The sequence below is a fragment of the Trachypithecus francoisi genome, unplaced genomic scaffold (assembly GCF_009764315.1).
Source record: "Trachypithecus francoisi isolate TF-2019V2 unplaced genomic scaffold, Tfra_2.0 Lachesis_group12, whole genome shotgun sequence".
Classification (NCBI taxonomy): Eukaryota; Metazoa; Chordata; class Mammalia; order Primates; family Cercopithecidae; genus Trachypithecus; species Trachypithecus francoisi.
Genome location: NW_022681457.1, coordinates 79,435,945 through 79,453,163, shown reverse-complemented (window position 1 = coordinate 79,453,163; position 17,219 = coordinate 79,435,945). Strand labels below are relative to the sequence as shown.

The 17,219-nt window shown below is 42.8% G+C and overlaps 1 protein-coding gene across 2 annotated transcripts in view; it reads right to left on the bottom strand.

The window, feature by feature from the left end:
• Positions 1 to 17,219, bottom strand: part of EIF2B3 (eukaryotic translation initiation factor 2B subunit gamma) — a 156,734-nt gene that overhangs the window by 135,041 nt on the left and 4,474 nt on the right. For both annotated transcript variants that reach the window (XM_033226655.1, XM_033226656.1), the window contains exons 2-3: positions 16,616 to 16,772; positions 13,896 to 14,041 (exon numbers count right to left, since the gene is read on the bottom strand). In XM_033226655.1, coding sequence (XP_033082546.1) covers positions 13,896 to 14,041; positions 16,616 to 16,763 — 294 coding nt within the window. In that variant the 5' untranslated portion in view covers positions 16,764 to 16,772. The remainder of the gene's footprint in view (positions 1 to 13,895; positions 14,042 to 16,615; positions 16,773 to 17,219) is intronic.

Here is a 17,219-nt window from a genome sequence, read left to right as displayed (position 1 = left end):
CTCTGAAGACTCAGTCCCCTTATCTATTCACAGTAAGATATGAAAGGGCTAGAGCAGTCTTAGCCCTATGAACTCTCAAAACTAACAAACCAACACTCTCTCTAAAAATGAAGGCCAGGTGCAGTGGCTCAAGCCTGTAATCCCAGCACTTTGGGAGGCCAAGGCGGGCAGATCACAAGGTCAGGAGATCGAGACCATCCTGGTTAACACAGTGAAATCCCATCTCTACTAAAAACACAAAAAATTGGCCAGGTGTGTGGCGGGCGCCTGTAGTCCCAGCTACTTAGGAGGCTGAGGCAGGAGAATGGTGTGAACCTGGGAGGCAGAGCTTACAGTGAGCCGAGATCATGCCACTGCACTCCAGCCTGGGCGACAGACCGAGACTCTGTCTCAAAAAAAAAAAAAAAAAAAAGGAAGAAGCATGGCACTAAATAGAAATTGCCAGGAGTATAATCCAAATTAAGCAGGACAAAGACAATCCTCAAAGTACAGGAACCAGAAAAGCCAGATAAAATGGAGATAAAGGAGCAGTGGAGGAAGATCTTAAAGGAGGGGGATCTAGAGCTGTGAAGCTAAAAAAGCAATTCTGACTCACCTTTCTTTTCTAAAAACGTAGAAAGACCAACTTCAGATAAAAATTAGAAACAAAACGATTACAGTCAAATCCCATACAAAGTTATCAAAAAAGATAATAAAGATTAAAATAACATTCCTATAATGAAAGCACATGTAAGAAAGACATGCCCACAAAACAGATGAAATCCATAACTAATATTTCTGGGGTTTTTTTGAGACAAAGTCTCACTCTGTCACCAGGCTGGAATGCAATGGCGCGACCTCAGCTCACTGCAACCTCAGCTCACTGCAACCTCTGCATCCTGGGTTCAAGCCATTCTCCTGCCTCAGCCTCCCGAGTAGCTAGGACTACAGGCGCACGCCACTACTATGCTCAGCTAATTTTTGTATTTTTAGTAGAGACAGGGTTTCACCATGTTGGCCAGGATGGTCTCAATCTCTTGACCTCGTGATCCGCCTGCCTCGGCCTCCCAAGGTGCTGGGATTACAGGCGTGAGACACCACGCCTGGCCCTCCATAGCCTAATATTTCAAAATAAGCTAAAGTAAGAAAATGATAAATGTGGCCAGGCACGGTGGCTCACACTTGTAATCCCAGCATTTTGGGAGGCCGAGGAAGGCGGATCACTTGAGGTCAGGAGTTCGAGACCTGGCCAATATGGTGAAACCCCATCTCTAATAAAAATACAAAAATTAGCGGGGCATGGTAGCGCACACCTGTAGTCCCAGCTACTTCAGGGGCTGAGGCAGGGGAATTACTTGAACCTAGGAGGCAGAGGTTGCGATGAGCCAAGATCACACCACTGCACTCCAGCCTGGGCAACAGAGCAAGACTCTGTCTCAAAAAAAACAACAACAAAAAAAATAGGCCAGGTGTGGTGGCTTATGCCTGTAATCCCAGCACTTTGGGAGGTGGAGGCGGGTGGATCACAAGGTCAGGAGTTTAAGACCATCCTGGCTAACATGGTAAAACCCTGTCTCTACTAAAAATACAAAAAATTAGCCGGGCGTAGTGGCACACGCCTGTAGTTCCAGCTACTTGGGAGGATAAGGCAGGAGAATCGCTGGAACCCGGGAGGCAGAGGTTGCAGTGAGCCAAGATTGTGCCATTGCACTCCAGCCCGGTGACAGAGCGAGATGCCATCTCCAAAAAAAAAAAAAAAAAAAAAAAAAAAAAAAAAAGGCCAGGCACAGTGGCTCACGCCTGTAATCCAGCACTTTGGGAGGTCGAGGTGCGCGGATCACAAGGTCAGGAGTTTGAGACCAGCCTGACCAACAGGGTTAAACCCTGTCTCCACTAAAAGTACAAAAATTAGCCAGGTGGGGTGGGGCACGCCTGTAATCCCAGCTACTCAGGGGGCTGAGACAGGAGAATCGCTTGAACCTGGGAGGTGGAGGTTGTGGTGAGCCGAGATTGTGCCACTGCATTCCAGCCTGGGCAACAGAGTGAGACTCCATTTTGAAAATAAATAAATAAATAAATAAATAATAAAAGAAAAAGCCTGGTGCAGTGACTCTTGCCTCTAAATCCCATCACTTTGGGAAGCTGAGGCAGGCAGATCACTTGAGCCCAGGAGTGTGAGACCAGCCTACGTAACAAGGCAAAACTCTGTCTCTGCAAAAAAGAAAAAGAAATTAGCTGGGTGTGGTGGCATGTGCCTGTAGTCCCAGTCACTCAGGAGGCTGTGATGGGAGGATGGTTTGAGCCTAGGAGGTCAGGGCTGAAGCGAGTCATGTTTGGCAGCACTCCAGCCTGGGCAACAGAGTGACACCCTGTCTCTTAAAAAAAGAAAAAAGAAAAAAGACTGAAACTTCACACGAAAATAACTTACTACATATCTAAAAAATATGATTCAGAACAATCAATAAGATATGTTATATAGAAAAACGACAAGATATTAAAGAAAAATAAAAACTCCTTTGGGAATCCAGACAAAAGGACCAAGTCACTCATAAGGGAAAGAAAAACAGATTTTATCTGGACTGTTTTGACAACAACACTGTATGTCAAAAGATAATGAAAGAATACATTTAGGTTGGGTGTGGTGGCTCACACCTGTAATCCCAGCACTTTGGGAGGCCAAGGCAGGCGGATCATGGGGTCAGGAGTTCGAGACCAGCCTGGCCAACACGGTGAAGCCCTGTTTCTACTAAAAACACAAAAATTAGCCAGGCATGGTGGCGGGTGCCTATAATCCCAGCTACTTGGAAGGCTAAGGCAGGAGATCGCTTGAACCTGGGAGGCGGAGGTTACAGTGAGCTGAGATTGTGCCACTGCACTCCGGCCTAGGCGACAAGAGCAAAACTCCATCTCAAAAAAAAAAAACAACAAAAATACATTTAATATATTCTAGGAATACATGTGAGTCACGGATTCTTTTTTTTTTTTTTTTTTTTTTTTTTTTTGAGACGGAGTCTTGCTCTGCCGCCCAGGCTGGAGTGCAGTGGCCGGCTCTCAGCTCACTGCAAGCTCCGCCTCCCGGGTTCACGCCATTCTCCTGTCTCAGCCTCCCGAGTAGCTGGGACTACAGGCGCCCGCCTCGTCGCCCGGCTAGTTTTTTGTATTTTTTAGTAGAGACGGGGTTTCACCGTATTAGCCAGGATGGTCTCGATCTCCTGACCTCGTGATCCGCCCGTCTCGGCCTCCCAAAGTGCTGGGATTACAGGCTTGAGCCACCGCGCCCGGCCAAGTCACGGATTCTATATCCAAATAAATTGGCTTTGAAACATAAAGGCGGCCGGGCGCGGTGGCTCAAGCCTGTAATCCCAGCACTTTGGGAGGCTGAGACGGGCGGATCACGAGGTCGGGAGATCGAGACCATCCTGGCTAACACGGTGAAACCCCGTCTCTAATAAAAAATACAAAAAGCTAGCCGGGCGAGGTGGCGGGCGCCTGTAGTCCCAGCTACTTGGGAGGCTGAGGCAGGAGAATGGCGTAAACCTGGGAGGCGGAGCTTGCAGTGAGCTGAGATCCGGCCACTGCACTCCAGCCTGGGCGACAGAGCGAGACTCCGTCTCAAGAAAAGAAAAAAAAAAAAAAAAAAAAAAAGAAACATAAAGGCAGCAGATAACTTGTTGAACATTACCATGCACCCTCCTTTAGGAATCTATTAGAAATAAGCTTCAGGGCCGGGCGCAGTGGCTCAAGCCTGTATTCCCAGCACTTTGGAAGGCCAAGGCGGGTGGATCGCAAGGTCAGGAGATCGAGACCATCCTGGCTAACATGGTGAAACCCCGTCTCTACTAAAAATACAAAAAACTAGCCAGGCGTGGTGGTGGGCGCCTGTAGTCCCAGCTACTCGGAGGCTGAGGCAGGAGAATGGTGTAAACCCGGGAGCGGAGCTTGCAGTGAGCCGAGATCGCGCCACTGTACTCCAGCCTGGGCAATACAGCGAGACTCTGTCTCAAAAAAAAAAAAAAAAAAAAGAAATAAACTTCAGACAAATGACTGGAGACACAAGGAATAGGGACTGGTGTGCAATGATCATCAACGGCTGCTAACATCATAAAATGAAAGACAACCAGATAATCATATCCCTTCAGATGGGAGAACACACCACTACCTTGCCAAAAATTCAAACCTAAACCTAATCAAGCCACAAGTTCAACTACTAATTTATAGAATATACATACAAGAAACACTCATTAAATCAACAAAATGCAGACTGTGGGAAAACTACACCAAAAACCCAGTTTCTTCAAAAATTAAATTACAAGGGGAAAAAAAGAAATGGAGGGAAAACCTATATATTAAGAGACTTAAAAAACATTTCAACCAATTGTAATGTGTAATCCTTATTCACTTCCTAAGTTAAATAAACACATTTGAAAAAACATGCTGAAATTATATTTATCAGGCAACTGGAAACTCAAACACTGATTAAATACTTGATACCAAAGAATTCTTATTGATTTGGTTTTTTACTGTTTTTTAGAAGTGATAGTGGTATTTTTAAAAAGTGCCCTTATCTTTACAATATATACTAAAATATTTACACATAAAATTATATGTCTAAGATTTGCTTCAAAAGAACATAGGAGAAAGCAAGTTGGGTAAAATATAGATAAAATAAGATTTGCTATAGGTTGTTAACTGTTGATGCTGGGTGACAGATACGTGGGCAATGTTGTTTACTTGTGTACATGTTTTAAAATTTCCATATAAGGAGTTAAAATATTAACTATGTCTGGTCTACAACTTGTGTGTTTAACAAATGGCAATTATCATTATTATTATTAGTTAACTCTGAATATTTACTAAATGAATGAGTTTAGACATAGATAAGAATGAATGATTTATCAACAAATATGAAACATTATTATGGAGAAAATATGAAATCTGAGAGCATTCATGTCATCAATGTCAGTTGTAAGAGTGGAGCTCACTCACCCAGGGCCTGGGAGAATGAATGAACCAATAATCTCTCTTGATAAGTCAGGGAAAGAGGTTTGGGTAGCTGAAATAAAAAGTGAGAACCAGTAAATCAGTAAAATTGTGGGGTTAGATAAAGCAAAATGAAGTAGAAAATGGTGCCAGAAATTACAAAACCAAATGAAATATGTGTCCTTTAAGTGAAAAAACATAACTTAGCAAATATGGTATCCAACTTCAATATCCTATAAGCACATATGATGGAGATTTCCACATGTAAGTAGGACTGCAATACATTTAGCAAATGTAAGGTAAAGGAAAAAGATTATAAGTTAAAAATTATTTAAACCAAAAAAAGCCAAATAAAGTGAATGTACTACTCTGGCCTTTCTCTTGAAACAGAAGTCAAACACAAAGACCTCACAAAAATAGCTGGGAAACTCAATCTAGAGGAAGTGGGTAAAGATAAAACCAAAAGCTAATAAACCCCAAACTTTCAGGGAATGTTCTTACCTTACCTAAAATCTTGTTGGAAACAGACCAAAAGAGCCTCTTAATGTTTAGGAGCTCTTTTGTGGGCACAGGGGAAGAAAAAACATGGGCTTAAAGGGCCACTGTGCCACGCATGGCACAGTTGCTCAGTACAACTTTCTCCTTTCGAGAGATAACTGACATCCCTTAGTAAACACTGACAACTTCCTTCTTACGCTGTCTCACTTTCTTCAACCATTTATATGCACTTCCACTGCCTTTTCTAGGAGTTTATGTTAATTCTAATCAGTTAATTCTGAATTTTGGCTTAGCTCAGTTCCTAACAGCTATTTGGGAGTCTATTTACGTTCTTCCAACAGTTAGCCTTGTTGCCTTCTACTCCCGGTTGGAAGGCAAGTTGATATGAAGCCAGGATTTCAGGGGCTACTGTAGTAAGAAAAAACCAAGTAAAGATAGCAAAGACTTGCTGGCCAAAGTCACAGCTTGGAAGATGGCTCAGAGGTAGGATTATATGTAAGAGATGCTGTGTAAATGATATGGGGGAAACAGGTAAGGGAGGAAAAGAAATTAGACTGCAGAAGGACTTAGTAAAGATTCTGATTTTAGGTGCAAAGGGAAGCCCTAAAATAAGGAGTAAAAGATCAAAGTCATGGCCACACATGGTGGCTCATGCCTGTAATCCCAGCACTTTGGGGGGCTGAGGCCGGCGGATCACGAAGTCAGGAGATCTAGACAATCCTGGCTAACACGGTGAAACCCTGTCTCTATTAAAATTACAAAAAAATTAGCCAGGTGTGATGGTGGGCGCCTGTAGTCCCAGCTACTCAGGAGGCTGAGGCAGGAGAATGGCGTGAACCTGGGAGGCAGAGCTTGCAGTGAGCTGAGACTGCACCACTGCACTCCAGCCTGGGCGACAGAGCGAGACTCCATCTCTGAAAAAAAACAACAACAAAAAAAACAAAAAACAAAAAAACAAAGTCATAACAAAAGGCAGTAACTTGGAGAGTAAAGTGCCCCTTTGGTGGTTACTTTCCTTCTCATGCCTTCTCTCCTAATAGTTGATACTATTACTTCTCAAGCCTCCAAGTGTTAGAGGAACTTATTTGCATGGGACTTCCAAGATTTCTAATTCTAAGCTGGGCCAAAAATAACTTTTCTAAACTTCAGAGATTATAGAGCAAAGAAAGTTTACACATCCATTCTAAACTTTTAGATGGTAGCTAATACAGCCCTGTGAAGACCATCAAAAATCCCAAGCTCTTTGCAAATCAAAACTACAGTAAGATACTAACTCATGCTTATTGGGATGACTACTATTAAGAAAAAAATATGCTGGGCGTGGTGGCTCATGCCTGTAATCCCAGCACATGGGAGGCTGAGGTGGGTGGATCACGAGGTCAGGAGTTTGAGACCAGACTGGCCAACATGGTGAAACCCCGTCTTGATACTAAAAATACAAAAATTAGCTGGGTGTGGTGGTATGCACCTGTAATCCTAGCTACTCAGGAGGCCGAGGCAGGAGAATCGTTTGAACCTGGGAGGAGAGGTTGGAGTAAGCCAAGATTGCGTCGTTGCACTCCAGCCTGGGCAACAGAGCAAGACTCCTTCTCAAAAACAAAAAACAGGGCCGAGTGCAGTGGCTCAAGCCTGTAATCCCAGCACTTTGGGAGGCCGAGACGGGTGGATCACAAGGTCAGGAGATCGAGACCATCCTGGCTAACACAGTGAAACCCCGTCTCTACTAAAAAATACAAAAAACTAGCCGGGCGTGGTGGTGGGCGCCTGTAGTCCCAGCTACTGGGGAGGCTGAGGCAGGAGAATGGCGTAAACCTGGGAGGCGGAGCTTGCAGTGAGCTGAGATCCGGCCACTGCACTCCAGCCTGGGCGACAGAGCGAGACTCCATCTCAAAAAAACAAACAAACAAACAAAAATAAGCAGAAAATACGTATCGGGAAGGAAGTGGAGAAACTGGAACCATAGACTAGGCATGGTGGCTCACCCTTGTAAACCCAGCACTTTGAGAGGCCAAGGTGGAAGATCACTTGAGCCCAGGAGTTCAAGACCAGACTGAGCAACATAGTGAGACTCTGTCTCTTAAAAAAAAAAAAAATTATGTATATATATATATATATATATACACGCACACACACACACACACACACACACATACACACACACACACATATCTATATATGTAGCCAGGCACGGTGGCTCATGCCTGTAATCCCAGCACTTTGGGAGGCCAAGGTGGGTGGATCACCTGAGATCAGGAGTTTGAGACCAGCCTGATCAACATGGAGAAACCCCGTCTCTACTAAAAATACAAAATTAGCTGGGCATGGTGGTGCATGCCTGCAATCTCAGCTACTCAGGAGGCTGAGGCAGGGGAATCACTTGAACCGGGGGGGCGGAGGTTGCAGTGAGCCGAGATCACGCCATTGCACCCCAGCCTGGGCAACAAGAGCACAACTCTGTTAAAAAAAAAAAAAAAAAAAAATATATATATATATACACACACACACACACACACACACACACAGACACACACACACACACACACGTTATTTATTTATATATATATATATTTTGAGACAGAATCCCCCTCTGTTGCCCAGGCTAGAGTGTAGTGGTACGATCTCAGCTCACTGCAACCTTCACCTCTCGGGCACAAGCAATCCTCAAACCTCAGCCTCCTGAGTACCTGGGACTACAGGTGTGTGCCACCATGCCTGGTTAATTTTTGTATTTTGGGAGCAATATAGTGAGACTCCCTCATCTCAACAAAAAATAAAAAGTTAGCTGGGTGTGGCAATGTACGCCCATGGTTCCAGCTGCTCAGGAGGCTGAGATAGGAGCATCGCTTGACCATAAGAGGTCAGTGCTGCAGTGAGCCATGATCAGCCATGGCACTCCAGCCTGGGTGTCAGAACGAAATCCTGTCTTACAAACAAAACAAGTAAAGACAGAAAGAGGTTGGAGCCCTTGTACACTGTTGGTGGGAATGTAAAATGGTATAGCCACTGCAGAAAATAGTATGGCAGTTTGTTAAAAAATTAAACATAGAAATAGCATACAATCCAGTAACTACACTTCTCAGTATAAACCCAAAGAACTGAAAGAGGGTCTCAAAGAAATCTTTGTACATCCATATTCACAGCTGCATTATTCGCAACAGCTAAAATGTGGAGGCAACCCAAGTGTCTGTGGATGGATGAATGGCTAAGCAAAATGTGGTATATCCATAAAATAGAATATTCCTCAGCCTTAAAGAGGAAGTAAATTCTGCAGAATGCTACGATGTGGATGAACCTTGAGGATGTTATGCTAAGTAAGCCAATCACGAAAAGATAAATACTGGAGGTGGAGGCGGGCAGATCACTTGAGGCCAGAAGTTCAAGACTAGCCTGGCCAACATGGTGAAACCCCATTTCTACTAAAAATACAAAAACTAGCCGGGTGTAGTGGTGTGCACCTGTAGTCCCAGCTACTCATGAGGCTGAGGCACAAGACATGCTTGAACCCAGGAGGCAGAGGCTGCAGTGAGCTGAGATCATGCCACTGCACCCAAGCCAGGGTGACAGAGCGAGACTGTCTCAAAAAAAAAAAAAAAAAAAGACAAATACTGTATGATTCCACTTACACGAGATACTTAGAGGTAGTCAAAATCATAGAAACAGAAAGTAGAATGGTAGCTGCCATGGGCTAGGAGGAGGGGGACATTAGTATTTAACGGTAATAGAGTTTCAGTTTTACAAGATAAAGGTTATAGAGATGGAGGGTGGTAATGGTTGCACAACACTATAAATGTGTTTAATACCACTGAACTGTACACTTGACCCGAATTTTCTTCCCATTACCCTAATGGAATTCCCCATATATTCTCTAAACAAATAAGCAGCTGTATTCCAGAAAGCAACACACCCAACATTATTTTATTGGAAGCCCCCATCCTAATCAGAAGCACCCAAAATCCACTTGAGAGAAAATACAGAAAAGTAGGAAAGGAAGGCCAAAAGTGAATGGAAATGCCTATATCCACTGTGCTGGAGGTCCTGGCCAGGGCAATGAGACCATTTTTTTTTTTTTTTTTTTTTTAAAGAGTTGGGCATGGTGGCTCACGCCTATAATCACAACATTTTGAGAGGGCAAGGTTGGGGGTATCACTTCTGTCCAGGAGTTCTAGACCAGGCCTGGGCAATATAGTGAGATCCTGTCTCTATACAAAAAAAAAAGTCCAGGTGTGGTGGTGCATGCCTGTAGTCTCAGCTACTTGGGAGGCTTAGGTAGGAGAATCACCTGAGCCTGGGGAGGTAGAGGTTACAGTGAGCCATGATCGAGCCACTGCACTCCAGCCTGGACAACAAAGTGAGACTCTGTCTAAAAAAAAAAAAAAGTAAGTAGCCGGGCATGGTGGCACATGCCTGTAGTCCTAGTTACTTAGTTACTTGGGAGCCTGAGGTGGGAGGACTGCTCGAGCCCAGGAGTTTGGGGTTACAGTGAGCTATGACCACACAACTGCACACAAGCCTGGGTGACAGAGTGAGACTGTCTCAAAAAATAAAATTAATGTAATTTAATTTTTAAAAATAATAAAGATTAAGAAGGAAGATATAATACTGTTTTTATTTGCAGGCAATATGATGATAAGGTCCTAATCGAATCTATAATTTAAAAAGTCACAGCGCATAATGCCAAAATACAAAAATCAATTGTGTTTCTATACACACGTAATAAACAATTGAAAATAGAAAAAATACCCATTACAATATCATTAAAAATATTTACCTAGGAATAAATTTATCAAGACATGTTCAAAATCTCTACATTGGGCTGGGTGTGGTGGCCCATGCCTATTATCCCAGCACTTTAGGAGACTGAAGTGGGAGGACAGCTTGAGCCCAGGAGTTTGAAACTAGCCTGAGCAACATAGTGAGACATCTCTACTAAAATAAACATTTTAAAAATGAGCTGGGCATGGTGGCATATGCCTGTAGTCCCACCTACTCGGGAGGCTGATGTGGAGATCACTTGAGTCCAGGAGGTTGAGGCTGCAGTGAGCTTTGATCACACCACTGCACTCCAGCCTGGGCGACAGAGTGACTGTCTCAAGAAAAAAAAAAAAATCATCACTGAAAGTTACAAAATTCAGTTGAGAGAAACTAAGGGAAACAAATAAATAGATACACAATTATGTGTTACTTAATGACAGCGATATGTTCTGAGAAATGCATTGTTAGGTGATTTCGTCATGCAAACATCATAGAATGTACTCACACAAACCTAGATAGTATAGCCTACTACATATGTAGGCTATATGGTATAGTCTATTGCTCCTAGGCTACAAACCTGTATAACATATTATTACATACCATAGGTAATTGTAACACAATGGTAAGTATTTGTGTACTTAAACATATCTAAACATAGAAAAGGTACAGTAAAAATATGGTATTACAATCTTATGGGACCATATATGTGGCCAGTCATTGATCAGAAATTGTTATGTGGCACATGACTATATATACCATGTTCAAGGATCAAAAGATTCAATATTAAGATGTCAAATCTGAGCTGGGTGAGGTGGCTCATGCATGTAATCCTAGCACTTTGGGAGGCCAAGGTGGGTGGATGGCTTGAACCCGGGAGTTCAAGACCAGCCTGGCCAACATGGTGAAACCCTGTCTCTATAAACTACAAAAATTAGCCAGGTGTGGTGGCACACACCTGTAATCCTAGCTACTTGGGAGGCTGAGGCACGAGAATCAGTTGAACCTGGGAGGTGGAGGCTGCAGTGAGGTGGTGCAGTGAGGAGGTGCAGTGGAGGTGGAGATTGCACCACTGCATCCAGCCTGGGTGACAGAGCAAGACTCTGTCTCAAAAAGAATACAAAACAAAGACAAAACCATAAACAAACATCTACACAAAGGTCAGATGGGCAGAAATTTCTTAGCGTGGACACAAAAAGCAATAACCATAAAAGACAAAATCAGTAATTTGGATTTCATCGACATTAAAAAGTTTTCTCCAAGAGACACCATTAAATAAAAAGACAAGCCACAGACTGGCAGAAAATATTCACAACACATATCTCACAAAACACTTGAATCTAGACTATATTAAGAATTCCTATAATCAATAATGGAAAGGCAAACAACTCAATTAAAAAATAGACAAAGGCTTTGAGCAGACACTTCATGAACATATATAATGGCCAATAAACATACGAAAAGGTTTTCAGCATCATTACCATCAGGGAAATGTAAATTAAAAGCACAATGAGATACTACTACATACATACCTACTAGAATGGTTAAAATGAAAAAGACTGACAACACCAAGTGTTGATGAAGACGTGAAGCAAACGCAACTCTTATAAACTGTTTCATAAAATGGTACAACCACTTTAGAAAACTGGTAGTTTCTAATAAAGTAAACCCTACAGCCGAGAATATTTTCACAAAATGACCTGCAGAAAAATGCTCATAATAGCTTTATACAAGATAGCCAAAAATTAGAAACAACCCAAATAACTGTCAATAGGACAGATAAATAAATAGTAGTATATTCATTCAATGGAATACTACTCAGCCTAAAAAGGAACAGATTAGTTATACTTTCAATAACATGAAAGAATCTGAAAAATACGTTGAACGAAAGAAGCCAGAACAAAACTGTATGATTCCATTTATATGAAGTTTATAAACAAATAAAATTAATATGTAGTGATAGAAACAGAAGAGTAGTTGACTCTGAAGATCGAATACTTACTAGAAAGAAGCACAAAGGAACTTTCAGAGGTGATGGAATTGTTCTAGATTCAGATAATGGTAATCTAGGTTACCTGTGCATTTTACTGTGTATAAATTATTCCCGAATAAAAGGGGTGAAAAAGTCATGTATTTGCATTAATTTTTTGTTTTATAGTACAAAAGTCAGTTGAAAATAACACATCCTTTTAATCACCAGAAATAACAGAAGAAAGTTTGTCTCCCATTTCAAGTAATATGGCAACATCACGATTGAATTTTTTCCAAAGAAAAACAATTTTAGAACAATCTACAGTGGATCTTTCTCAGCTTTTGGGCCACCAACCACTGGGGAGACTATGTTCTCATATCTACATGCTCCTTAGTTTCTTAACCAAAGGTGACTCAAGTTCAAATATTACATGGGAGGTCTATGAATTTTTTAATGTTCCTTCGTGCTTCTTTCCAGTCAATTCTCAACTGCAGAGTCAACTGCTCCTGTGATTTATATATTAACATTTCTTGTTCATGAACTTCATATAACACATTTAGAGTGTATCTTTTTTTTTTTTTTGAGATGGGGTCTCGCTCTGTTGCCCAGGCTGGAGTGCAGTGGCGTGATCTCGGCTCACTGCAACCTCCACCTCCCGGGTTCAAGCGAATCTCCTTCCTCAGCCTCCCCAGTAGCTAGGATTACAGATGTGCGCTACCACGCCCAGCTAATTTTTGTCTTTTTAGTAGAGACAGGGTCTCACCACGTTGGCCAGGCTGGTTTCAAAACTCCTGACCTCAAGTGATCCACCCGCCTCAGCCTCCCAAAGGGATTACAGGCATGAGCCACTGCGCCTGGCCTAGAGTACGTCTTTTTTTTAAAAAAATAAAAATGTGGCCGGGCGCGGTGGCTCAAGCCTGTAATCCCAGCACTTTGGGAGGCCGAGACGGGCGGATCACGAGGTCAGGAGATCGAGACCATCCTGGCTAACACGGTGAAACCCCGTCTCTACTAAAAATACAAAAAACTAGCCGGGCGAGGTGGCGGACGCCTGTAGTCCCAGCTACTCGGGAGGCTGAGGCAGGAGAATGGCATAAACCTGGGAGGCGGAGCTTGCAGTGAGCTGAGATCCGGCCAGTGCACTCCAGTCCAGGCGACAGAGCAAGACTCCGTCTCAAAAAAAAAAAAAAAATGTACCATTACTCAAAAACATAGGAAACCAGTGACTATGACAAATGAATGTCTAAATCTTTCCTAGTAACCAAATCAAAGAACAACTAAAGAGTACATGGCTAACAAAGTATGTGATGTAAAAACATATTAGAAATAAAGTTTTGTAAACTATAATGCACTGGGGGCCAGGCATGATGGCTCATGCCTGTAATTCCAGCACTTTGGGAGGCTGAGGCGGGCGGATCACCTGAGGTCAGGAGTTCGAGACTAGCCTGGTCAACACGGCAAAATCTCGTCTATATTAAAAATACAAAATTAGCCAGGCATGGTGGTGTGCGCCTATAATCCCAGCTACTTGGGAGGCTGAGGCAGGAGAATTGCTTGAACCTGGGAGGCGAAGATTGCAGTGAACTGAGATCACATATTCCAGCCTGGGTGACAGAGCAAGGCTCTGTCTCAAAACAAAACAAAACAAAACTATAATGCATGCATTGGATATTATTTATCTTCAATAAACAAGAAGAGTCAAAAAATCGCTTTTCACCTTAAGTTTTGGATATATGTAGCGCAAAGAATCTGCAGTTCCCATGTCAGCATCATCAGGAATACACACAATATCTGGCTTCATTTTCATCTTGAATTCTGCACATAGAGCCTTTTGAACATCCCTGGTTGTAATCACAATGACTTCTACAGGACAAAAGAAAAAAAGAAAGAAAAGCAAAAACTTATTCATGTAGACAGTGGTTTCACTATTTCAATTAGATTTGGTCTATTTCTAGGTATAATAACAACTGCTAATATTATTGTGCCTTTTCAATGTGTTTTACCTGCGTTCCCCCAATTAATTCTTTTTTTTTTTTACAGACAGGGTCTCACTCAGCCACTCAGGCTGGAGTGCAGTGGCACTATCACAGCTCACTGCAGCCTCAACCTCCCAAGGTCAGGCAATCCTCCCACCTTAGCCTCCCAAGTAGCTGAGACTACAGGCATGTGCCACCATGCTTGGCTAATTTTTGTACTTTCTGTAGAAATGAGGTTTTACTCTGTTGCCCAGGCTGGTCTCCAGCTCCTGGGCTCAAAGGATCCACCAGCCTTAGCCTCCCAAAGTGTTGCAATTACAGGCGTGAACCGCTGCGTCTGGCCTCCCCTAATTAATTCTTACAGCAGTCTCATCTTATAAATAAGGAATCTTGGATTAAAAAACATGCTGGCTGGGCGCAGTGGCTCATGCTTGTAAATCCCAGCACTTTGGGAGGCCAAGGCAGGTGGAACACTTGAGCCCAGGAGTTCAAGACCAGCCTGGGCAACATGGCAAAATCTTGTCTCTACAAAAAACTTCAAAAAATTGGAGGTTTAGGTGGGAGGATTGCTTGAGTCTGGGAGGCAGAGGTTTCAGTGGGCCAAGATCACCCCACTGCACTCCAGCCTGGGCAACAGACTGAGTCTCTCTCAAAAAAACAAACAAACAAAAAATCAGGTCTATATGAATGGTGCCCACACTTTAATATATTATATGCCACTTCTCCTTGATATGAAGAATTCAGAAGAACGTTCATCAAATATACAAATGGGAAGAAATACAAAAAACACTTTGGGAAGCCAAGGCGGGTGGATAACTTCAGCCCAGGAACTCAAGACCAGCCTGGGTAACATGGCGAAACCCTGTCTCTGCCAAACAAAAAAAGAAAAAAGAAAAATTATCCAGACGTGGTGGCGTGCATGTAGTCACAGCTACTCAAGAGGCTAAGATGGGAGGATCGCTTGAGCCCAGGAGGCAGAAGTTGCAATGAGCTGAAATCATGCCACTGTACTCCAGCCTTGGGCAAAAGAGCAAGACCCTGTATCAAAGAAACCAAATGGGGCCATGCGTGGTGGCTCACGCCTGTAATTCCAACACTTTGGAAGGCCGAGACGGGCAGATCACTTGAGGTCAGAAGTTCATGATAGGCAGATAACTTGAGGTCAGAAGTTCAAGACCAGCCTGGACAACATGGTGAAACCCTGTCTCTATTCAAAATAAAAAAAATTAGCTGGGAGTGGTGGTGCACGCCTGTAGTCCCAGGTACTTGGGAGACTGAGGCAGGAGAATTGCTTAAACCTGGGAAGTGGAGGCTGCAGTGAGCTGAGATCACATCACTGCACTCCAGCCTGGGTGACAGAGTGAGACTCCAACATTTTAAATCTTCATTCAATACAGAGAGAGAGCTATTAAGCTACCACCCCTTCCTATTGGAGGCAACTCTAATAATGGAATGAACACTGGATCACAAGACTGGGCCTCAGGCTTTGGCACCCTGATTTATTATATCTAAATATAGGACACCTCAAACTCAATGTGACCAAAGCTGAACTCATTATTTTAATGAAGATAAAATTCATTAAAACCTTTTCCTGGCCAGGCATGGTGGCTCACACCTGTAATCCCGGCACTTTGGGAGGCCGAGGTGGGTGGATCACAAGGTCACAAGATCGAGACCATCCTACTAACACGGTGTAACCCCGTCTCTACTAAAAATACAAAAAATTAGCCAGGCATGGTGGCACACGCCTGTAGTCCCAGCTACTCAGGAGGCCGAGACAGAAGAATTGCTTGAACCTGGGAGAGGTTGAACCCTGGCAGAGGTTGCAGTGAGCCAAGATCGTGCCATTGCACTCCAGCCTGGGTGACAGAGCAAGACCCTGTCTCAGAAAACAAAACAAAACAAAACTGTTCCTTGTCTCCTATTCCTTTTCCTACTTAATGGCATAACTATCTACCTAGTAATGGTATAACTATCTACCTAGTTACCCAAGCAAAAAGTAGAGAGGATCACTAGACTTTAAGGTTCTGGAAGTCAGGGCCTGAGCTGTCTTTTCAATTCTGTACCTCCATGCTTAATACAGAACCTAGTACTTACATCAAAACACAATTTAAAACATATATCTATTATGTATCAGATAATACAAATATTACCTGGTACATAATAGACTCTAAGTACTGACTATGAGGCATTTAAGAGTCTCCATCTGCTCTTTCTGATATCCTTACAGGGTTCGTCTTGGATCACTGTGGACATGAGCTCCATAACGACAACACTTATTGCTATCCTCTCAACCTTTTTCACACAGCAATAGAGTACTCCTACATTCCTTATTTTAAAAAGCCAGTCTTCAGCCAATGAGTTCTAGTCATCCTCTCTCACTCTCATAATGCTGACAAATCATGGGGATCAAATCCCCTAAAAGTTTTATGAGTTCACAGCTCACTTTGTCATAGCTCACCTTCAAATCCAACACGCTCAAGCAGGTTCAATGGGTACCAAATTAAAGGTTTGTTCCCAACTGGAAGCAGAGGTTTGGGAATGCTGGAAGTTAGGTCTGTCATCCGAGATCCTCCACCTACTGCCATCACTACTGCTTGAAATTCCATTTTTACAAACTGCAAGTACAGAAAAAACAATTAACAGAAAAAAACCAATGTAACAAAAATCAAAGCACACACAATACTAGGCTATTTTTATTTAGGTTACTGATACCCACTATGTCAAATGCATAATTCCCAACTCTAGCAATCAGAGTAAGAAAAGCTTAGCTGCAGATAAACATTATGTCTACCAATATGTATTCTCAGTTCTATCCTTGGTAAAAGTGGGAGGATAGGAATGAAGGGCCCTTGCCCTTGAGTTATTCACAATTAAGTGGAGAAGACAAATTCAGTAAATCGCAATATATGTCATTGGTGCCAGAGCAGAAAAATATCCAAGATATAGTGGGCATACAATAAAAGGAACACCTAGTTGTCACTGAAAACACAGGGAAGGTTTTAGAGGAAGTGATGCTTGAGCTGACACTGAAGAAGTAAGAGTTTACCAAGTGGGCTTCTGAT